The sequence below is a fragment of the Ornithodoros turicata genome, chromosome 1 (assembly GCF_037126465.1).
Source record: "Ornithodoros turicata isolate Travis chromosome 1, ASM3712646v1, whole genome shotgun sequence".
In the NCBI taxonomy this organism is placed as follows: domain Eukaryota; kingdom Metazoa; phylum Arthropoda; class Arachnida; order Ixodida; family Argasidae; genus Ornithodoros; species Ornithodoros turicata.
In genome coordinates this window covers 11,939,856-11,962,826 of record NC_088201.1, presented here as the reverse complement: position 1 = coordinate 11,962,826, position 22,971 = coordinate 11,939,856, and the positions used below count along the sequence as shown (strand labels likewise).

General features: G+C 45.6%; 2 protein-coding genes across 3 annotated transcripts; both read right to left on the bottom strand.

Moving 5' to 3' along the window:
* Positions 1–1,537: 1,537 nt before the first annotated feature.
* On the bottom strand, positions 1,538–11,615 carry LOC135377482 (techylectin-5A-like). 2 transcript variants are annotated; one of them, XM_064609909.1, is made up of 6 exons: positions 11,443–11,615; positions 7,607–7,744; positions 7,225–7,361; positions 2,570–2,675; positions 2,152–2,316; positions 1,538–2,010 (listed from the first exon to the last, which is right to left on the bottom strand). In XM_064609909.1, the coding sequence occupies exons 2-6, from the start codon at positions 7,734–7,736 to the stop codon at positions 1,712–1,714; spliced, it is 837 nt and encodes a 278-aa protein (XP_064465979.1). In that variant the 5' UTR covers positions 7,737–7,744; positions 11,443–11,615; the 3' UTR covers positions 1,538–1,711. The 2 variants fall into 2 exon arrangements, with proteins under 2 accessions (XP_064465979.1, XP_064465978.1); XM_064609908.1 differs by lacking the exon at positions 11,443–11,615 and having other exon boundaries at positions 7,607–8,041.
* A 2,541-nt stretch (positions 11,616–14,156) lies between these two features.
* LOC135397084 (techylectin-5A-like) lies at positions 14,157–20,072 on the bottom strand. The gene is made up of 5 exons (XM_064628423.1): positions 19,724–20,072; positions 19,352–19,488; positions 15,122–15,227; positions 14,708–14,872; positions 14,157–14,563 (listed from the first exon to the last, which is right to left on the bottom strand). The coding sequence occupies exons 1-5, from the start codon at positions 19,851–19,853 to the stop codon at positions 14,271–14,273; spliced, it is 831 nt and encodes a 276-aa protein (XP_064484493.1). The 5' UTR covers positions 19,854–20,072; the 3' UTR covers positions 14,157–14,270.
* Between the last annotated feature and the right edge of the window lie 2,899 nt (positions 20,073–22,971).

Below are 22,971 nucleotides of genomic sequence, written 5' to 3'. Positions count from 1 at the left end.
TGCAGGGTCGTGTTCCCGTGTACGGGGCGCTCGTTTTGCTGATTTTGGCATTGGCCAAGGAGTCTGCCAGGTTTCTTGCGCGTCGGTATGTCACCTGTATGGGATTTGTGAATATGTTGTTAAGTCGGTCACTGCTTTGGAGGAGGGGCTCGTGCTTCTGTAGAATGGCTTTGATGTTTGGAAGTGCGTTGGAATATCTTGTGATGAAGCTTATTTGGCACGCGTCGGGATTTTTTCGGTTTTCCAGAACCTCGTTTCGATCGAGTGTGAGTGCCTTGCGAAGGAATTCGGTTAGGAGGGAGTCTGGATAGTCCCTTTGGGCAAGTGTACTGCAGAGTTCGTCAAGCTTCTCAGCGTAATCTGTGTCGTTTGAACAAATTCTGCGTAGTCTTACACTCTGCCCATTAGGAATTCCAACCTTACAGTGACGCGGGCGGTGACTCTTGAAGTGAAGGTATTGTTGTTTGTCAGTTGGCTTTTTGTACAGGGTTGTGATGAGGTTGCCGTTGTCTAGTGATATTGTGGTGTCGAGGAAGTTAATTAAGTGAGTTGACTGTTGTGATGTGAACTTTATGTTGCTATGCGCGGTGTTCAGTAGATCTACGAACTTTTGAAATTCATGTTCCCCGTGTTCCCATATTATCAGTATATCATCGATGTATCGAAGGTACACCGTGGGTTTTAATGAGAGGGCGCTGAGAACTTTGTTTTCTAGGAACCCCATGAAGATATTTGCGTATGTGGGTGTAACAGGTGTGCCCATACTTGTACCGTGTACTTGTAGGTAGTATTCGCCATTGAACTCGAAGTATAGTTCAGTTTAAAACCAAGTCCATTAGGGCGAGTATGGTTTCCGTGTCTTTTCTGGTGTTTGTAGTAGAAAGGGTATTGCAGAGGGCTGTGATTCCGTCGTTGTGTGGGATGTTAGTATACAATCACAGCCCTCTGCAATACCCTTTCTACTACAAACACCAGAAAAGACACGGAAACCATACTCGCCCTAATGGACTTGGTTCTTAAACTGAACTACTTCGAGTTCAATGGCGAATACTACCTACAAGTACACGGTACAAGTATGGGCACACCTGTTGCACCCACATACGCAAATATTCACTCCCGCACACTCCCGCACACTCCCGCCGTAAAAACCCGTACGGACATTTCTTCCCTCCGGGCTGTTGACCCACAATTCGCATGAACCTTTAAACACGTCACACCTAACCCTTTAAATACCATTCCAATGATGAGGACGGTGCCCAGAAGAAGAACAGTCTCTGTTCGAAATATCGGCGGCTTCTGTCCTGAGGCAACTCCCTTCCTAGTTCTTGAAGGTAGTACGTTTATAGAACGCGGTACAGAAATGTATGTTCGAGATTCCTTCCGTGCTCATTAATGGAAGCACACAGATAAGTTGCCATGGTAGGCATGTGCACAGAATAGAATAGAATAGAATAGAAATAGAAAGAAAGAAATGGAAACGTAGGTCGCGCTGGTGCGACCAGCTGTTCCAGGACGCTTGACGTGTGGGAGCACGGAATCAATTAAAACACTTTATTCACTTGTCTACCACGTTAGTCATTCCTTGGAGGACGCTGTCATATTTTATTTTTCGTCTAAACAAAAATTTTCGAAAAAAATTATTTTCGAAAAATAAACAATAAAAGAGAGACGTATACAGGGGTAAATGTGGGATACAAGTCTTCTTCCACAGCTAAGAGATCCTACCGTCAGCTACTGAAGTCGTAAAGCTGACGTCTCTAATTTTCATTTCAACTTGCGGGAAAGAATAATAATGCAAGCCAATGGTGCTGTCCCTGTGTGACCATTCGATACCGTCCGCATACGTGGGGTGTTCGCCGTTGAGGTTGAGGCCATTAAGGTTTGAACTGTGGCAGTTTGTGTACCACCAGGCTCCTTTAAACAGGACGGCGCAGTTGTCCGAGTAAGTGTCGTGGTCTTGGTCCTGCGTGCTGAACATGGCCCCATTTGTGCCACTGAAAGAATCTGACCCTGGAAATTACGAGAACTGGCATTTAACCTCGAAATTATGGCACGATTAGAAGGTTCAATGAAAGCGTCAGCAAAGCTTTTGGGAACGAGCAACTCAAACTTAGAAGCGAGTTAACAGGTATCTTCGAAAACTAAAATTACCTGGTTTCCCTGTGTATCCGCTTACTGTAATCTTGAAGTGTTCTTCTTCGTCAGAAGCTTTGAAAAGCGAATAGTCGGCTGTCAGTGTTTCACGCGTGTGGTTCCTGAGTTGGATCCGTAGCCTCATTGCTTTGCTTGAAGTCAAAGCGTGAATGACGTTGTTACCTGCCAAAAATTGCATCGCATACGGTTCCTGTGTTCAGATATTCATAACAGTCATATTGCAAACGAAAGACACGGACAATGGTTAGGAAAAAGCTGAATCAGAACAAGGACACTGCATACTCGCAGCCTTGTTCTGGTTCTGTTTATCCGTAACCCTTGTCCGTGTCTCTCGGCTGCAAAACGATGGTTATGAGTCAATACCAACTTCCCCGTCTTGCTCCCGTGTTTCAGATATTCATTTTAGGACACTTACCTAACCAGTACTCTTCCTCTGGGTTTCCAAAACCGCGGGCGTAGTCAGCCCATTTTCTGTAAAAGTAGAATACAGGATTTCCAAACTGTCCTCGCCTCTGGAAGACCTGAACAAATAAAAAGCAAGACAAAGTCAGCACGACTCATCGGAAAGCAGTTGGAAGGGTTGCAGCCCCATGAGCATAAAAACATTTACATGCCGGCTTTGCACGAAAATATGGAGCCCTGTTCAGTTCGGAAGACATTGTTCCAAGGCTCACAAGGGTAAGCAACGCGAAGCAACGTTCATATACTGAGGTTCAAATCATGCATAACAAACGAAGTGAAGGAAAGCATCAAAAAATGAATATAATAAAAAACTGTGTGGAAACGTCCGCTCCGTGATAACTGATAACCTCCGCGGGCCCGCATTGCATTTAGCCCGCATGCTCTGCGGAACGCCGCATGTCGTCCTAACGCCTACAGAATGGCAGAACGTCAGTCGGACTCACTGAAGTCCCAATGGTCGTGTGCAAGGACAGCTTAGCTATCCCACAATGTGTTATACCAATGCTATCCTAACAGTGTTATACCTCTTTGGGTGTAATTCGGTGGTACCCTAACACTCCATATATCAACACCCTGGAGTACATCCTTCCGAAAGGTTATTTACTGTAAAATTTCAACACCTTCAGGGTGTATTTCAGGAGTGCTCTCACTGTCTCATTTACAGGTACACTCTCAGATAAGAGTACATTCTTCCAAAAGGGAGACCTAAAGGTGTAGCCGTTTGCACAAGTACTGTAATTACGTTCTTCAGTCTCTGTCCTGAGCCCCCTGCTTTTTAACGTGGATTATGATGGGATTGGATTATGATGGGATTGGATTATGATGGATTATGACAAGGATTATGACAAGTAAGTATGCACATCCGTATGTACGCCGACGACGTATGCCTATGGTCTTCTGGAGTACAATTACCACCATTGCAGTAGCGCCTCCAGAATGCATTAAATTGTACAGTAGCCTTTATAACCGAAAGGGGCATGGATGTATCCGCCGAGAAGACTGTTTTCCTTCCCTTTACTCGAAAGAAAATGACACAGTTTCAGGAGACTTAACACAGTTTCTGAAACTCAATGACCAGGCGATAAAGAGGGTGTCCCAACACCGGTTCTGTCAATTTCGATCTACGCGGATGACATCTGCACTTGGACCAGCGGCAAATCCCGTCCGGCCATCCAGCGGCGCCTGCAACACGCTTTGAACACTATTGAGCACTACATCGCAACAGCCGGAATGGACATCTAGACTAAAAAGTCCGTGGTATTCCCGTTTACGAGAAGGAACATGCATCCCTCCCCTCTTTCAGTTGCTGGTGTACAGCTGAGGTGTGCATCTTTTCATCGTTTCCTCGGTGTCACGGTAGACGCCAGGCTGTCTTGGGTGAAGCACATAGCGAGCTTGAAAGCCAAGGTCCACCGGGGGATTGCGGTGGTCAGGCATCTGGCAGGCATAAAGTGGGGCAGTGCCACGGCGTCGCTTCTGGCCGTCCACCGAGCTTTGTTTCGCGGGTCACTTGCATACAGCTTGCCTGTGTTGAATGGTATCCCACCTTCTTCAGTCCATAAGCTTCAGTGCCTCCTGGCGCGCAGTCTCCGAGTGTGCTTGGGAGTCCCTCGGGCGGCAGAGACCCATATGGTCATTGCTGAGGCTAAGGAAGCCCCACTTGAAGTATTTCGCTACGGGGAGACGTGTCGGCAGTACCTCCGCCTTCTAGTTCACCATCGGCGGCACCCGCTAGTTATAAAGCTCCGGAGACGCAAGCACTGCAGCGTACACCCATGTGTCTCTCAGCTGAAGACTAGTATACCTGACTTTGTGGTCACGCCCACAGCTCCCAGCACTCCTCCTTGGACTTTTCCGACACCCGGCATCTCCCTGTTGGTGCCTGGGCTAACATGGAAGAAAGGCAACGTTGCTGCATGCGTGACGAAGCAGCTCACTCTCGATATGGTGAGCTCGTGTTATGAGACTTCCACCGCCGTATTCACGGACGGCTCAACCACGAGGGGAAGTTCGTCTTCTGCCTTTGTCATTCCCTCTCCGAGTCAATTCAATTTCAGATGGCCATCATCTCTCACATAAAACATTGTCAACATGCGCTGAGCTTTATGCTATTCTTTTCGCCCTCTGGAAAATTACTGACAGCCCCGTTCGCTCCTGGGTCGCTTTTACGGATTCCAGATCTGCGCTGCAGTGTGTGGCAACTATGGGACTTCGCGGCTTCCTCAGCCCTGTGGTCATTGAAATTCTGCAAGTATATAAGAAAGGAAGCGCACAGGGCCACTCTATCGTCTTCCAGTGGATCCCGGGTCATGTGGGCATCAGCGGAAACGAGGACGCAGATCGAACAGCCGCAGGCGCGCATCAGTACACCCGTTGTGTCCCCATCATCTTGTGTCGGGGGATCGCCGTTACCTCGTCTCAAGCCTCACTGGCCCCAAGACGCACTCTCAATGGCAACGTGACATCACCACCCACTCTCTGCTTTACTCCGTTGACCCCACATTGTCCCTTACTCTCCCCCGCCGAATGCCACGTTCCTTTACCACAATCTTCCACGCATGAGACTTAATGTGGCTTTTACACCGGCTTTCAAAGACCTCCTCGGTGTCGGCGCGTCCAGCCTCTGTTCCACGTGTGGTGTGCACGGTGATCTCCATCACGTCCACCTGGTCTGCGGACAGTACGATCGTGAGCGCGCCCTCATGGAAACTGCTCTGCAACGTGTCGATCAACGCCAGTTCGACTTAGCCAGAATTCTCGGTCCATGGTCGGACCCCTCACATCTGATGCAAGGCCTACGAGTTATTGCGGAGTTCCTCTCCAGCACTGGACTAATGGACGAACTCTAATAGGACACCCTTCCATCATCATCACTTTGTCATCCCTCCCACAAGCGCAATGGGGCAGTGTACCGCCATAACGGCGGTGAATGATCCACCACATCATCATCCCATTTATGTGTGTGTCTTGGGAATAGTTATTGATGCGCAGCTTTCATAGCAGCTAAGATCAATCATATTAAGGGCAAAGCCGACGCACGAATCAACATTGTACGTGTTATAACGGGTTCCCGCTTGGGAATGTCGACGACGTCCCTACTCCCCAAACATAGTGCACTGATATGGCAGATGCTGGCCTATACCATCTACCCGTCTTACATGGGATATGCGACTCATCTGAGAAGATACTGCAAAGCATCCTGGCCAAAAGCCTCAAAGTATGCCTAGGTGTACCTCGTGCCGCCCCTAATGTACTAGTTACTGAAGAGGCTAGGGAACTTCCAATAAACATTTTGCGAGCGCAAGAAACAGTGCGACACTACATCCGTCTCTGCACGCGGCATCATAGACACCAACTAGCACGCAAAGTTATGCGTCGAAACTCTCGTTCCCTCACAGCGATTGCTCCACATAATCGAGCTTTGCCAAAAGCAATCCCTCTACAATCGTCCCAGCATCCCGTTGGACATTTATGGTACCTGAAATATGTGTAACTGTGCCCGGTGTGCACCGAAGGCCAGCTCTGCTATCTGCTGCGCTGAGACAGTAGTCTATTCATGATGGAAAATAACCACAACAGAACAGCTGTTTTCACTGATGGATCGATGACAGCAGTCGGGTCTGCGTGTAGCTTTGTTGTCCGCGAATACAACAGGGAAGGAATGACACGGCTGTCTCACAAAGCATCCTCAACAACGGCAGAACTAGTCTCCATATTACTCACTCTTCAATATGTGGTTGCATACCCGTCTGCAGCGCAATGGATCATATATAGTGATTCAAAAGCTGGACTACAAGAAGGACCCCTAATGGAAAGGAGTTCAAACGTGCCCGTGTGTCTGGGACATAGGGGTGTATCGAAGGGAATACGTCCTATAGTTGCTTCATAGTAAGAAGGTGTAAAAAAATTTAACAGTGGTTACGTGACACTGCAGTGTCACCTAAACATTCCCGGGGTCAAAAGGGAAACCACAGGCCCTGGTAACGTGTCCGCCTAGTGATCCGGAAACAGGAATGCGGGTTCCAACCCGGCCAAGGACGATCGCATTTTCGTGAACCTTGCTGTGCACACGCCCTTTAGTCAGCTTACGCACAGAACTCAGATCGGGGCCAACACACCGACCTGCAGAGGTGTATTCTGTGTTAACACTGCAAAACAGCAAAATGCGGGCTGTCTGCATTGAAATATACAGGTTCCGACCATCGCGTAAGAGAATGTATCGCGAATAGGACTCGAGGAGTATCGAAAAGCATAGCGTGTCTGCCCCGTACATATTACGTATGGGAAGTCCGCAGATACATGGTTCATGAACGTTTTTGATTAGTCCCATCAGTGCAAACCAGTCTTGTTTTGCAACATTACGTACACATACTACAATGACACGTTGTTAAAAAAAAATTCGAAAAACAGGTGTTTTCGTCGTTGAGAGACAGTGTTATTTCACTGAAACTTAACCCGCACATTGCGCATTTCTCGCACATTGCCGTATGTGCTATCATTGTTTTCATTGTATGGATGGTATCCTCTCTGTGAAAAAGAGTAAAATTACCCATTACTTTCTCTCTCTCTCCCCCTCTCTCGTGTACTTGATAAACTTCAACAACTCACAGTCCATCCTCCACCGTCTGACTCCATATCGCAGTATGTTGAAACGGCTGCTGTTGAATCTTCGTAAGGGTGAATGTTGTAGACACCGCTGTGGTTCTGGCCAGACAAGTAGAGGTCGCCGCAGTCTCTCGGGAGGCCTAATAGATTATACGAGCTTTTTCCATGGGCAGTATATTTAGCAATCAATCTATAGACCGACTAATTAACTGCTGCTTGATATTTAAAATATAGCGAGCATTTAAAAACCTCGGAGCACAAGGCTGCTAGTTGCGACTTGTTGTCTATTGATCACAAGCATACATGGCATGCACTCTATACCTCACAGCAATCTATAATCACAATTACACGCGGGGAAATCGGTTGGTATTTCACGATGCCTTACCCTTTACGACTATCCTCTTCAGTTCTGCTACAGACTGTTCAACGTTGGCCACTGCTTCCTCGAGAGTTGGCGCACATTGAGATGTTCCGGCAACGATGAGCAGTATCAGTGCAGCAGTCACGTCGAGCATTTTCTTGACTGTATTGGATAACAACACGTAGCACACTGTGAGTGAAAGTGCTGCTTCAACTGCGCCTGTATATTTGTGCAGAGTCAGGGATGTGAGGAAAAGTTATTGCCAAGGATGTTACAACGTGTTCCGCGTTCACTCGGCCAAGCAAGGTTTCAAAAGGCGGGGGCGGATCTATAGAGGTAGGGGTAGGATGTCCGGACCCCCTCCTCAATTTCTGTCTTCACATAGTGTTAAATGGACCTAGATCGTGTATCTACCATGCTGGCCAAGGCTGGACCCCCTCCCCCCCTCTCTCAGAAAAATCCTGGATCCGCTCCTGGTACAGGTAGGCGGCTTCCCGGATACTGGAATGACTGCGGTTGTCGTTGCGACTCATGGGAAACCCATGTGTTTGCTTGTCAGACGAGGAAGTTGTAAAAAGCACACGTGCAGAGAGCTCGGAGTCACAATAAAGTATTCTACAAACGCATTATATCTCTGAAAAAGGCCCAAGAAATGTGAATGCTATACCGGGTGTTTCAGGAATGTCCCGGCCCCGGCTGAATAATTCGTAAACAGGTGGCGCTATCGAAGAACTTTCGTTTTGATAAAGCTCCTTGGATCATCGACCGAGAACTGAGCAGTGAGCGGCTCATTTGTATAATGCTCATATTCATTAAATAAAATTCCTGATCGAAAAAAATTGACATGTTCTTGACTGTTGTTGATTGTTGAATCTTGTTGAGCTCTATATGTGTCGTAGCTCCTCTGACCCTCTTTGTGCCTCTGAAACAATGAACAGGAAGGCCGCCAAATCAGCCACTGGAGACTAGAACCATCTTTTGTGCATCGATGTTGAAATTAGCACGTGAACGCGGGAGTGGAAGTGGAAATCTCCAGAAGAAGAAATGCTTTATGAAGAAGGAAAACCGGGAAGGTGTCCTTAGGAGAGGAGCTCTCGCGAGCTATCCAAGGCTATACAGTGATTTTAAGGCCATGAGCTGCACGGAGTATAGGTCTTGTCCCGGTTGTTCGCATCAATAAGCCCCAGTACCTAAACGAATACAATACATAGCAATTATGCATGTCGTTCTTGTTTAGCCAAAGTGTGACGTTCATGACAAAAAAAAAAAAAAAAAAAGAAAAGAAAAGAGAGAGAGAGAGAGAGAGAGAGAAAAAAAACGGTAGATTTGAAGCGCGTTTCTGGCGGAACAACAAAGATGATCTCCAAATGTTTTTTTTATTGTATTTACTTATCAACTTATCATCAACCTCCAAATGGGCCGTTTCTTGTTTCTCCTTTTTTCTTTCTAAATCGCTCAATTATGGGTCCACCTACAGGACGTAGACACACACTAGTGCTTGTTTCTGAATAATACCCAGATATCCACGCGTACCGCGAGAGATCCCCGGATTCAGCCGCACTCTAACCGCGCGTATTTCAAGCCCTTATTCTATCCGCCAACCAAGATGCAACGCGGGTATAACCGCACCCACCTCTATTAATTTGAGTCCCGTAATTTTCTTTTGCTGATAATTCTTAATGGAATAATGTTACAGACGTAGGGAAATGACTTTTATTTTGTAATGCATTACCATTACCCATTACTTTTAGTGGCTAGTTATACATTACGAATGTTATTACTTTCATCAAGTAATGTAATTACTCTGACATTACATTCTCCCAGACGTTTCCAACAAAGCCTTGATCAAAGCCTTGCGATCGTGTGACCTAGTGTAGAGCACTGCATGGGCCGACTTTTCCGGGCCCGACCCGGCCCGGGCGCATCGAAAAATGGCCCGGCCCGACCCGGGCCCGGACCTTCATATTTTTATGCGGCCCGGCCCGGCCCGGCCCGGTGACCCAGTGACTAGAGCCCGGCCCGGCCCGACGTCCAAGCAAATAGAGCCCGGCCCGGCCCGGTGACCCGGCGAGTAGATCCCGGCCTAGTATTTCCAGCCACGACGTACGCGTTTCTGGCGATTATCAAACAAATTTATAAGTAAATTTATAAGGAGAGAAGACAAACATAAAAGTGATGGCGGTTTAACACCGTAACCGCACGAGACCAAATTAAATCCAGAACGCACGGGGCGTTATCGTTACACTGTCAAGATTTTGCGGAGATAGAGCATGCTGTCGACAAACTGCTTCTCCCAGTCTCTATCCCTCTCACCAAGCTTTGCCAAAGTGATTGTGAAATATGTGAGGAGTGAGGAGCAATGTAAAGTGGCTTGGAGAATGTTCTAGAGGGTCGAATCATATGCATAATGCAGTACCCTTTGCTTGTCTTTGCAAAATATGCACAGGAATGACGCAAGCGCATGATGATATGAACTAATGCATCTCCAATGTGTGGAATTAGCTGCGTGGCCCGGCCGGGCCTGACTCTCGGGAACATATTTGTCGGCCCGGGCCCGGCCCGGCCCGCGGTGGTGGCGTATTTTAACGGCCCGGGCCCGGCCCGGCCCGCGGTGCTGGCGTATTTTGTTGGCCCGGGCTCGGCCCGGCCCGGAGCACACAGCCAATAACAAGGCCAGCCCGGCCCGCGGGCCGGGTCGGGGGCCCGGGCCCGTGCAGTACTCTAACTAGTGTGCAATTATTCGTTCTTTTCTTCTTCTTTCGTTCCTTTCTTTTCCTTCCTTTTTTTTTGGGGGGGGGGATAGCAAGCCGACCTCTGTCTGGCTGATCTTTCCTTTTTACTTTAATAAATCTTCGTATCCCCCCCCCCCTTTTTTAGGTATCAGTCACCCGAATATTCCCCAAAGCGGCGCAAGTGAACTTTTGCAGATGTGCATAAGGCATACGTAAGATTCATTTCAGCGCAGAGGTAGTTGGTTGCTCATTACAAGCTTCACCTCCTCAACACAACACAGTTTCCCGCCGTCCTGACGCCACTGCATCCTTTCCACTCAGCGTCAGTTTCCCTTTACCAGTACCGCGTTGGAAATGACAATGCACTCGCAGTTTCAGCTGACAGACACGTATACACGTTCAAGCATTTTGTTAAGTTGTACTTAACTTGTACTCAAAGTTGTACTAAAAGCCCATGCTCTACTCATCATGGATACGATCCACCAGCTTGCCTGCATCTACGCCATCTTGTCCCAGTCTTCCTTTCCTCTTTTCTTTCCTCCTTTTTGTCTGCAGTGGACACCTGACACTGCAGGATATTTCACCGCCTATCGAATGCAGTGCATGCCACACATGACATACCGACCGAATACTTTTACGTAGTAAAGTGCAGTGGCGGATTCGGGGGGGGGGGGACGGTTGGGCGATCGCCCCCCCCTCCAACGCTAGATTACACATTAGGTTTTCTCCTCTCCCCTTCCCTATTACGCGATTCGACAATGAAACGCTCCTCCCTCCCAAAAGCGCGGGTCTGGATCCGCCCCTGGTAAAGTGTAGGAAAAATAACTTCCGCAAAATGAAACAAACAAGCCAAAGTAATGCAATCCCCAACGACTCTGTATATCACTTCGCTTTCTTTTAATTTGTTTTTTCCCTGGCGTAGAATGCTTTAATAAAGCTCGCGTAAAGCAATAAAGAATAAGCAAGAAAGCATAATGTTAAACGTACGCGGTCATGCTGTTTCTACATTAGCGACAAACTGCGTGGGATCAAGTGTTCATCGCAGACGCTGTCGTTTCAATCGGATTATGCACCGCACTGTATAATCTGGATAGTGCTTGGCGTGTTGGATGTGGGAGTGGGACTTACATTTAGAACGGGAACCGAAGAATCTGGAGTGGCGATGAATTGCTGTTTGTCAAGGGCATCAGACAATACCCTGGATTCGCCCATGTCAGGTCGCAAAAGACACACTATATCATAGACTGTTCCTCGGAAGCCGTAACTCTTGGGTTGTTGGCATGTCGTGGAAATCCAGGTGCTCGTCTGTCAGACCACAGTCACAGTTATCGAAAAGGACAGGATTTATGTTCCTGACGCGCGCCTGACGACTTATGACTCGCGCGTGAGACTCACGTACGTGCCTGCTGTTATGATTCCAATTTTAATCGTAATATTTGTGTTAGTGGCACAATCCACGTAGGTGTCCTTATAATTCTGCATTGGTTCAAATTTTGAAAGTTTGTGAAAATATGTACGAAAAAAAAGTGCTAAAGATTATACTGCCATTTCTTGCAATTTTCAAGCGTGCTGAGTCAGATAAGACTGCTCTGAAAATATGAAACCGCCAGTGGGACGCGATACCGTCACTTTGAGAGGTGTCCCTATATTTATGCACCGCACTGTATGATGTGGATAAAGCGTGGTGTGTCGGATTACATTTAAAACGTGAACTGAAGCTCTAGGGTTTGCCGAGGGTATCAGACAGTGCCCTGGATTCGCCCATGGCAGGCCGCAAAAGACAATGTATAATAGTGTTCCTTGGAATCTGTAACTCCTTGGATGTTTCGGCATTTCCCGTAAATCCAGGTGCTCGTCTTTCGGACGAGGAAGTTATGGAAAAGGATCGGTTTTATGTTCCTGACGCGTCGGTTGTTTTGTCATGAGCCTGGATGCATTTACAAAAAGCTCGTTATCGTGAAAGCGGCATTGTGTTTCTGGGGCGTGTTCATCAAATGTGAATGATATATAGTCAAACCCCAAATATACGAATAATCGACTTATAATCGACTTCTTGTGTGTGTGTGTGTGTGTGTGTGATGGTGAAGCCTCACAGAGCAGAGGTATAAGTGGGTGATAGGAGGGTAAATGTAAATGAAGGTAAATGATACGAAATTGAAGTAGTTGAAGGTAATTTGGAGTAAGGTGTAAGAGTAATTAGAGAGGTAATTAAAGGTAAAATAAAGCAAGAAAGTTGAGTTCGAGTGTAAAAATTCAGTGTCTTATTCAGCGCCTTTTCCAGTCCATACTTGACTTCCGGGCATCCACTTCCGGTTTAAATCCAACTTCTGGTTGTCCACTTCCGGTTGTCCATTTCCCCTTTATGCTTGACTTCCGGTACCACATCCGGTCCAACTCAACTTCCGGTTCTCCACTTCCAGTGTAACCTGACTTCCGGTTGTCCACCTCCAGTTTATACCTGACTTCTTGTTCGGCACTTTCGATTACTATATGTAAGTTCATTTAATTAACCTTTAATTAGCCTCAATTACTTTCAATTACTCTCAAATTACCGACGGTAACCGCAGGATACCTGAGGTAACATTTAATTTTATTTAATTCGCTTTAATTACGTTCACTTACTTTAATGACTCTCAATTCCTCTTTAATTGACGTTAATTGCCTTTCATCACATTAAATTACCTTCGGTAATCTTTAATTTCATACCATTCTCTTAATTACGCATATATCTTACGTTTAAACTCAACTTTCTTGCTTTAATTGGCTTTAATTACCTGTGATTACGTTTATTAACTCTTACCTCTTAATTACCTTCGACTATACTTCAATTTCAAATAATTTACATCCATTTACATTTACCCTCTTATATCCCGTTTACATGCCCACTTATACCTCTGGCTCAGTGAGGCTTCACCATGTCATAGACGGAGACACACACACACACATACATACAGCTTTTTCCCTTTTGACACTCGTAAAGAAAACGCATTAATAAATGTACGATATAGATAATTAAGAGCATGATTAAATGAAGTTAAAGATAACGTAACCGCGGGTTACCGGAGGTAGTTAAATGTAATTACAGGTAATTAACGTAAATTAAAGGGAAATTGAGAGTAATTAAAGCAAGTAGACGTAAGTAAAGGAAATTAAATGAAATTCAAGATCACCTGAGGTAACCTGTGGTTACCTTCGGGAATTAAAGGGTAACTGAAAGTAATTGAGGATAATTAAAGGTTAATTAAATGGACTTGCATATAGTAACAAAGCCCAACCGGAAGTTTACCATAGACCGGATGTGGACAACCGGAAGTGGACAACCGGAAGTGGAGTTGGACCGGAAGCGGATACTGGAAGTCAGGTATAGACGGGAAGCGGTCAACCGGAAGTCGCGTTTAGACTGGAAGTGGATACCCGGAAGTCAAGTATAGACGCTTAATAGAAAAAGGCGCTTAATGCTAACGCATTTCTCGCATTTACCGCTAAATTGCCACTAAATTTTTAATGTAATATTTCTGGTTGTATTTGGCACCGCCCGTTCCGCGTCTAAAGCAGGACAGTCGACCGGTTGCCTTGCTTTGGCGCCATGGCAGACGATTCTCTGCAGCCAATAAATGTGCCCGGCTGATCTGACGTCACAACACAGCAGAATGAGCTGGGAGAGATCACCATCGCTGCACGCGCTCTTGTAGACTAATTTTCTCAGTAAATGCGCGTTTCCAAAAGGAAATATTTTGCGTGATAGTTCTTGAGGGTAGTTTCTTTATATAACGCGGTAAAAAATATATGTTTGACATGCCTTCCATGCTCATTAATGGAGGCACACAGACAAGTTGACAAGGTAAGCAGGTGCACACTTTATTCACTTGTCTACCTCATTCCTTGGAGGAGGATGCCTTTTTTTCTTTTTCATCTAAACAAGCTCTACCTCATCGACAAAAAATAGAGAGAGCCATTCACAGGGGAACAGTCGCTGAAGTCGTAAAGCTGACGTCTCTAATTTTCATTTCAACTTCCGGAAAAGAATAATAGTGCAAGCCAGTGGCGCCGTCCCTGTGTGACCATTCTATGCCGTTCGCATGCGTGGGGTGCTCGCCGTTGAGGTTGAGGCCATTGAGGTTTGAACTGTGGCAGCTTGTGTACCACCAGGCTCCTTTAAACATGACGGCGCAGTTGCCCGAGTGAGTGTCGTGGTCTTGGTCCTGCGTGCTGAACATGGCCCCATTTGTGCCGCTGAAAGAATCTGACCCTGGAAATTACGAGAACTGGCATTGAGCCTCAAAATTATGGCACGATTAGAAGGTTCAATGAAAGCAACTGAAGCAAAGCTTTTGGGAACGATGCAGCACAGCTTGGAAACGAGTTGACAGGTATGTTTGAAAACTAAAAATACCTTGTTTCCCTGTGTATCCGCTCACTGTAATCTTGAAGTGTTCTTTTTCGTCGGAAACTTTGAAAAGCGAATAGTCGGCTATCAGTGTTTCATGCGTGTGGTTCTTGAGCTGGATTCGTAGCCTCATTGCTTTTCTTGAGGTCAGGGAGTGAATGACGTTGTTACCTGCCAAAAATGACATCGTATACTGCACGTTTCTGTGCTCAGATATCCATAACAATCGGCCGAGAGACACGGACAAGGGGTAGGCATAAACGGAATCAAGTACACTGCATACTCGCAGCCGCCTTGTTCTGATTCTGTTTATTCCTACCCTTGTCCGTGTCTCTCAGGTGGAATACGAGTGTTACCAACCAGTACCAACAATACCCCGTCTTGCTCCCGTGATTCAGATATTCACTTTAGCACACTAACCTAACCAGTATTCTTCTGCTGGGTTTCCGAAACCGTGGGCGTAGTCAGCCCATTTTCTGTAAAAGTAGAATACGGGATTTCCAAACTGGCCTCGCCTCTGGAAGACCTGAACACGAAATAAAAAGCAGAAAAGGTTACCATGACTCATTGGCAAGTAGTTGAAAATAAAGTTGCAGCTCCATGAGCATAACAGCATTTACATGAAAAGGCTTTGCATGAATATGTTCAGCCCTGTTGAGTCAATGTCTTTGGAAGACATTGTTCCAAGCCTCCCAAGTCTAAGCAGCGCTAAGCAACACTGAGCAACGTTCAGATACTGAGGTTCAAATCATGCATAACGAACGAAGTGAACGAAAGCATAAAAAAATAAAAATAATAAAAACGGGGTTGAAACGCCCGCTCCGAGGTATCCTCCCAGCGGGCTCGTATTCCATTTAGAATGCTCTATAGAACTCCACGTGTCATCCTAACGCCTAAAATATGGCAGAACGTCGACGAACCCACTGAAGTCCCAATGGTCGTGCCCAAGAACTGCCCAGCTATCCCACAACAACAACTACTACATGAATGGGATTGGGATGAGGTGCTTCACTACAGCAATTGTGATATCATACCTCAATGCATGTGGGTTAATATATGAGTGAGATGGCGATGAAACAGATGAAATGAGCTATCCCACTATCTTAAACAGTGTTACCTATTTGGGTGTAATTCAGCGGGATTTTGACACCTTTTTAGGTGTATATCAACGCCCTCACAGTACGGCCTTCCAAAAGGTGTCCAGCAATGCCCGTGTCCTAACAGTGTAGCCGATTGCACCCGTACTGTAATTACTTCCTATGTCATTAATTAATCGCAGGATTACTTTCGATATTACATAATTGTAACTAACTTAACTACCTTTGCAGTATATGTAGCCAGCCAATACGCTGACAGAACAGACACCTTGTATACAAGCTACACCGGCAATAACGCCACCATATTCGAGGTGTCATTTTGAGACACCTTGGATCTCTATGAAAAATCGCAATGGACATCAACATAGATATGTTTATCAGGCACCTTATAGATAAGTTATAATAAATATCTAAATACTGTACATCTGGACAGGTCCATCAGGGTATCAGACGTCTACTAGCCCTCATTTTGCTGCCTGTGCTGTAAACTGGTGAATACATATATTTGACAAAGGTATACAAAGAATGCGCTTCTTTCGTACACCCTTTCTATATCAACGTCCAAACAGATTGCTAAGCAGAAGGGCTTCTGTTACTTTTATACTCATTTTACATCCCATATGCAATAGTTTTTGTGTGTGTGTTTTTTACGTAGGTGTAATAGGGCTGTATTGAAAGGAATACGCAATAGTTAGTCCATAGTTACACCTAAACATGTGTTTCAAATTTAACAGTGGTTAGGTGACGCTGCAGTGTGACCCAAGCATGCCTTGAGTCAAAAGACAAACCACTGACCCAGGTGGTGTTTTCCCAATCTGCCGAAACGGCCGAATGGCCATACCCAATATGTCCATTCCCAATTCGCCGAAGTACTTTGCTCCCGTGGCTTAGTGGCTAAGATCATCGTGGGGTTTGAATCCTAGCATCCGCAGGTCCCGGTGTTTCTCCAGGGTTTTCCCCCAGACGTTTTGAGGAAAATAGCATTGTTCCCTATGAAGTCGGCCCAGGTGCTCCCCGAGCACGATGCCGCCGCGCCGGCAGGCAGATTGCTCGGTAGAAACACTTCACTAACCAATTATTGACCTGTTGAGTTGCGCGTGGGACGTTGTGTTTTTCCACTTTGACTTCTCATGGAGGGCTTTCATGATGTGACATACAATATACGTACTTCGCGACTTTTTCTCATTCTAAGTGAACAAATTACAAAAGGGCACACATATTACTGAAAGAACGTATTCAAACAAGGATTCATGACGAAAAACCCCTGACTAGGCAACGTAAAAAGCACACACGCAGTTAATGTCTCAAACACAGCTGTTCGACCCAGAGAAAAGCCATTTTGTTACTCTTGCTGTGGACAAATTTCTCATGCGTTTTCAGGCTCTCTGGGAGACAGGATCTTCAGACAGGATCACTGTGTTTTCAGACTCTGCATGTGTGTGTTCTTGCTGCGTAGCCTAGTCTCGTGGTTTATCGTCGTGAACGTTCTTACTAATATTGTGATTGGTATACAACAGCAATATACAGGTTTATTAGTGCTCAAGGCCGCCATACCAGTGCCAGTTTTTCTCATTAAATCAGAACATATTTTTTTTGTACGAAGCTGTTAGATGAAGCAACGTGAATTTCGTTTTTCGCAGGTGGGTTATACGGCGAGGCGGACATCCTGTACGACAATGTATGCAACTACTGGACGATTAAAATTAACCTATTAATTAAATTAAATATTAAATATATTATAAAATTATTAATATAAATATTAGAATTATAAATTATAATATAAAATATATAATTTATATATCTAAATATATTAAATATTAAATTAAATTAAGCTAAAATTAATTAACCTATTAATTTGAAGCTTTCGCGAAAATCCGACACAGCAATGGGAGGCAATCATTATTTGAATACCCTCTTAAAAATCCTTAAATGTGCACGTACTTTGAGAAATCGCCAAAATTGGTGTGCAAATGAGGCGAAACCAGAACTGCGCACTTCTCGAACACAGAAACGACATCGTTTCGGCTTATCTGGACCGGAAAGCTGTCTGTCTAGGAAAAGCTCAGCCTTTATTCCAATCAGCTCGATCGCTACAAAACATGTTGCCCTCCGCCGCGAACGCCCTTCCCCTGTTGTTGCGCTCAAGAAGCGCGTGGTTTCAGTTTCGACTCATTTCCATGGCAAAATTTGGTGATTTGTATCTCAGAGCACGTGCTCGTTTCAGGGTAAAGAGGATGGACATGATTGAATCCAATTCTGCTATCCTTCATTGCCCGAAAACATCGTCCAGTAGCATACATGCTCTTTCCCACAGGATGTCCGCCTCGCCGCACCCCCCCCCCCCGGGGAAACCGAGCCCTCCTATATAGCTGTATTATAAAAGGTCTGTAAATAAATAAAAAAAAGCCTCGTAATAAAGTTGCACAGCTCCATAGCCGCTGGTCGCAGTGCGCCATGTGCATGTGTCTTGCTACACCATGTATAGTTGTCCGGCCATGGTTCACTAAGTGACTCCATGATTCACCATGAGCCGTTGGGCATCACCTCATCTTGTGAGAAGATATGCGCTGTCGCACCCTTTCCTATTTAGGTCGCTTTTCGCAAAACCCAACGCCCTGAAAACCTCCTTTCCGAGTTTGCCGAAAGTGTTTGGCGTTTCCCCTCACAGACAATCCGTTTCAATGCGTTCGTCGAACTGGGATTCGGCAGATTGTTCTGTTACCGGCCCAGGAGGATCAGTTCGTATAACGTGTCCTCCTGGTGATCCGGAGACTGGAGTGCAGGTTCGAACCCGTTCAAGGACAGTCGCATTTTCGTGTCATGCCACAAATTGCTCGGACACGTCGTCTTTCGGGCGGGACTTTAAGTACGGTATGCTGAGTGCCGACACTGTACGTTCCAGAACCTCGGTGTGCACCCACCCTTTGATCAGCTTACGCGCAGAACGCGGCGGGGTCAACACGCCGACCTGCAGAGGTGTATTCTGTGTTAACACCGCAAAACAGCAAAGTGCAGGCCCTTCCAATTGAAATATAGAGCTTTGAACCACGGCGTAAGAGAATGTATCGAAAACCATATCGCATCTGCTCCGTACATTATACGTACGGCAAATCCGCAGGTATTGATTCATGAACATTTGTTGGATTAAACCCGATAGCGTGAACTAGTCTTGTTTGCAACATTTACGTACGCATACGGCAATGACACGTGGGTCAAAAACAAGTTCAGAAAACAGCTTCAAAAGGTGCGACAGCGCAGAGAAAGAGGAAATAGAACAAAAGGGAAGCCAGCCAACATTGTGTTTTGGCGCTGTTGCAGCTTTCAAGTACAGTATGTACCAACTACCCCAAGTTTCAATTCTACGAAGAAAACAGCTGTTTTCGACGTTGAGAAGCGGTGCTCATTCGTCGAAAGTCAACGCGCACGTTGCCTTGTGTTTTATCAATATACAGTTATTGTTTTCGTTGTATGGATGGTATCCTTTCTGCTAAGAAAAGAGCAAAACCACCCATCCCTCTCTCTCTCGTGTACTTTACCAATCTCAACAACTCACAGTCCATCCTCCGCCGTCTGACTCCATATCGCAGTATGTTGAAACGGCTGCTGTTGAATCTTCGTAAGGGTAGATGTTGTAGACACCGCTGTGGTTCTGGCCAGAGAAGTAGAGGTCGCCGCAGTCTCTCGGTTGGCCTAGTAGATTATACGAGCTTTTGCCATGTGCAGTATTTAGCAGTCAATCAACAGACTGACTAATTAACAGCCTCATGATATCTAAAATGTTGCGCGTGGGAAACCTCGGAGTACAAGACTGCCAGAACAGAAGCTGTTGTCTATTGATCACAAATACGCCATGCACTCTATATCGCAGCATTTTATACTCACATTTACACGCAGGAAAATCTGTGGGTATTTCACGATGCCTTACCCTTTACGACTATCCTCTTCAGTTCTGCGACGGACCGTTCAACGTTAGTCAGGGCTTCCTCGAGAGTTGGTGCGCATTGAGATGTTCCGGCAACGATGAGCAGTATCAGTGCGGGAGTCACGTCCAGCATTTTCTTGGCTTCTTGTAGCACACGCTGAATGAAAGTGCGCTTTCAAAGGTACCTATATTTGTTCACTGTCTGGGATGTGAGGAAGTGTTAATGCCAAGGATGTTGCACCGTGTTCTGGGTTCACTCGCCTAGGTAAGGTTGCAAAAAGTCGGGGGTATGTAGACGGCTTCCCGGATGCTGGAACGACTGTGGTTCTCGTTACGCATCATAGGAAATCCACATGTCTTCCTGTCAGACGAGGAGGTTGTGGAAAACACACGTGCAGAGAGCATCGGAATCGCTGTAAAGGATTCTACTAGAGACGGGGCAACCGAATCCGGGAATCCTCGAATCCTTATAGGCAGGGATTCGAGATTCGGAAATCCGAATCGCAGTGCCCAAGAGAGCGAATCGAATCTTTCGAATCCAACGAACACGTTTGTTAGTTTCTTTTTAAAATTGGTGCCTCCCGAGTCCGCCGGAAGCAGCTGATTGGCCAGAGAGCCCCGGGGCGCGCCAAAACCGCAGCATAAAGCCAAGGCTGTTCTGGCCTCTGGCTCCGACATTAAAAGCTCTGACATTACAAGTTTTTTTTTTTTTTTTGTCGGGCGGCTTTTAAAACTCTTTTTTAAGAAAGGATTCGAAAGATTCGAGATTCGTAAGATTCCTGGATTCGCAGAACCTTCCTTAGGTTCGGATTCGGGAAATTCTGGATTCGTCCCATCACTAGATTCTACGAATGCTTTTTGTCACTGAAAAAAGCCTGCGAAACGTGAATGCTATACCGGGTGTTTCACGCTGATGATAATTCGTAAACATCGACGCATCATAAACATCGTGCAACCCGGAAGAACTTTCTTTTTCATAAAGATCCTCGGGCCATCGGCCAATAAGTGAGTAGTGAGTGGATCATTTGCATATGCTCATTAATTAAATAAAATTTCTGATCGTAAGATATTATCATGGTTTTGGTGACTCATCTACGTGTCGTAGCTCCTCTGACCCTCTTTGCGCCTCTGAAACAATGTACAGGAAGGTCGCCAAATCAGCCGCTGGAAACTAGCAACATCGTGTGTCCATCCACGTTAACACCGGTCTGGAAATGGAAATGGCCAGAAAAAGAAATCCTTAATCGAAAAAGTGTCCTTAGGAGAGGAGCTCTCGCGAGCACGCGGAGTGTGGATCTTGTCCCATTTATTGGCATCAATAAGCTTCAGTATCGCAACGGATACAGTGCAGAGCAATTACGCAAGCCAATCGTGTTAAGCCAAAGTGCCCCCCAAAGTGCCCAGTGCCTCCACGGCCCCAAGAAACGGCAGCTTTCAAACGCGCTTCCTTTTTTGCCCCTAAATGTGGGAGAGAAAAAGCAGCAACTCTTGGACACGTCTCTGGCGGAACGACAAAACCTCAAACGTGGCCTTCTTTCTTTTTCTTTTTTTTAGATCATTACTGGCGCTGTATTGTCTCCATTCTTCTTCTGAAAACGGCCAAATGGCATCAGCCTAACAAAATCAACAAATGTTGCCATTGCGCCGATCTTTTCTCTTTCATACTTCATTGTGATGGAAAAAAACAAACAAACAAACAAACAAAAAAAAAAAGCACGTCCCGACTTTCTGCGCGGTTTTCTGCGTCCTGATTTTCAGCGCGGGCACGCTGCATAACCTGTGCATATATGTTTTGTGTCATGTGTTGTCCGAAGAACACTATGGAGAGCATTGCAATAATTGAAGTCCCCTAATTTTATTTTTTCTGATCATTCTTAATGACATAATGTTATCGAGGTGGGAAAGTTTACTTTGTAATACATAACCATTACTCACGAGTTTGTCCGAAGTAATGCATTACAATTACATTACTTTTTTTAGCGAAAGTAACGCATTACGAATGCCATCACTTTCATCAAGTAACGGAATCGCCCTGGCATCACATTCTCCCACATTGATTGACTGATTATGTAGGAGGAAATTGGCTCCACATACATGGAGACCAGCTAGTCCATATGGCGTGTACTCGCTTCGGTTCTACGTGTACACTTGACGTAACAAAGTCCTGAATTTAGGTATTAGTCACCGGAATATTACCCAAATCGGCGCAACAGAATTTATGCATATATGTATAAAACATATGTAAGATATACTGCGGCGCACAAGAAGTTGGGGCTCAGTACAAGCTCCATCACAATACACTTTCCCGCTCTGCTGATTTCACTGGGTCTTTTCCACTCAGCGTCAGTCTCCCTTACCCCGTACGGGAGGTACCCGAAATCCACCATCAAGAATAAACCGCTTAAGAATAAAACATCCAAGAATAAACCGCCTAAAAATGCACGGTTAAAAATATATCTCCTAAGATAAACCTCTTACTGTCCCCGCTTAGAGATCACTGTTTAATAATCCACCATTAAAATTAAACTGTTTCAAAATCCCCTCACCATCTTGCACGGAGGCAGTTTGATTGCAATTTGCGCCGGGTTAGATCAGGTTATGTTAGGTTAGTTTAGTTTGGTTTCTGTTAGTTTGGGATAATTTAGGCTAGTTTAGTTTGGTTTCTGTTAGTTTGGGATAGTTTAGGCTAGTTTAGTTTGGTTTCTGCTAGTTTGGTAGAGTTTAGGCTAGTTTGGTCCTGTGAGGTTAGTTTAAGACCCTTGCTTGCAGTTCACCTTGATTTGGGCGGTGCAGGCATAAGACTGGAGAGCCGGTTTCACCTGACTTTTTAAAGATATATTTTTAAGCGTAGGTTTTTGACGGTTTATTATTAACGGTGGCTATGCATCATATATATGTCTCGCGTTATTTCGCTTGACAAAGCATCCATAGGAAGTGTGACAGTGTTGAGTGCCCGTTCGTTCTTGCATGTGTCCTGAGTTCGTTTTACTCGGACGTTCATGTGGAGCACGATTGTTCCGTGTACGAGTTATCGAAGTACGGAATATACTCATAGAAGCCAAAGTCCATAGAAGCCCAATGAAATTGGCCAACTTCGGGACTATTTCTCGGAGCGGATTGTCCATTTCACCGTTCTATGCTTCTTCGACGCCAAAAACATGTTTGACTAGTAACTGGCCCTTCGAAAGGTGTGATTCTCTGAAAGAACCGTGAAGGTCCTCCAGCTTTTTAAACCCATAAAAGATGCATTG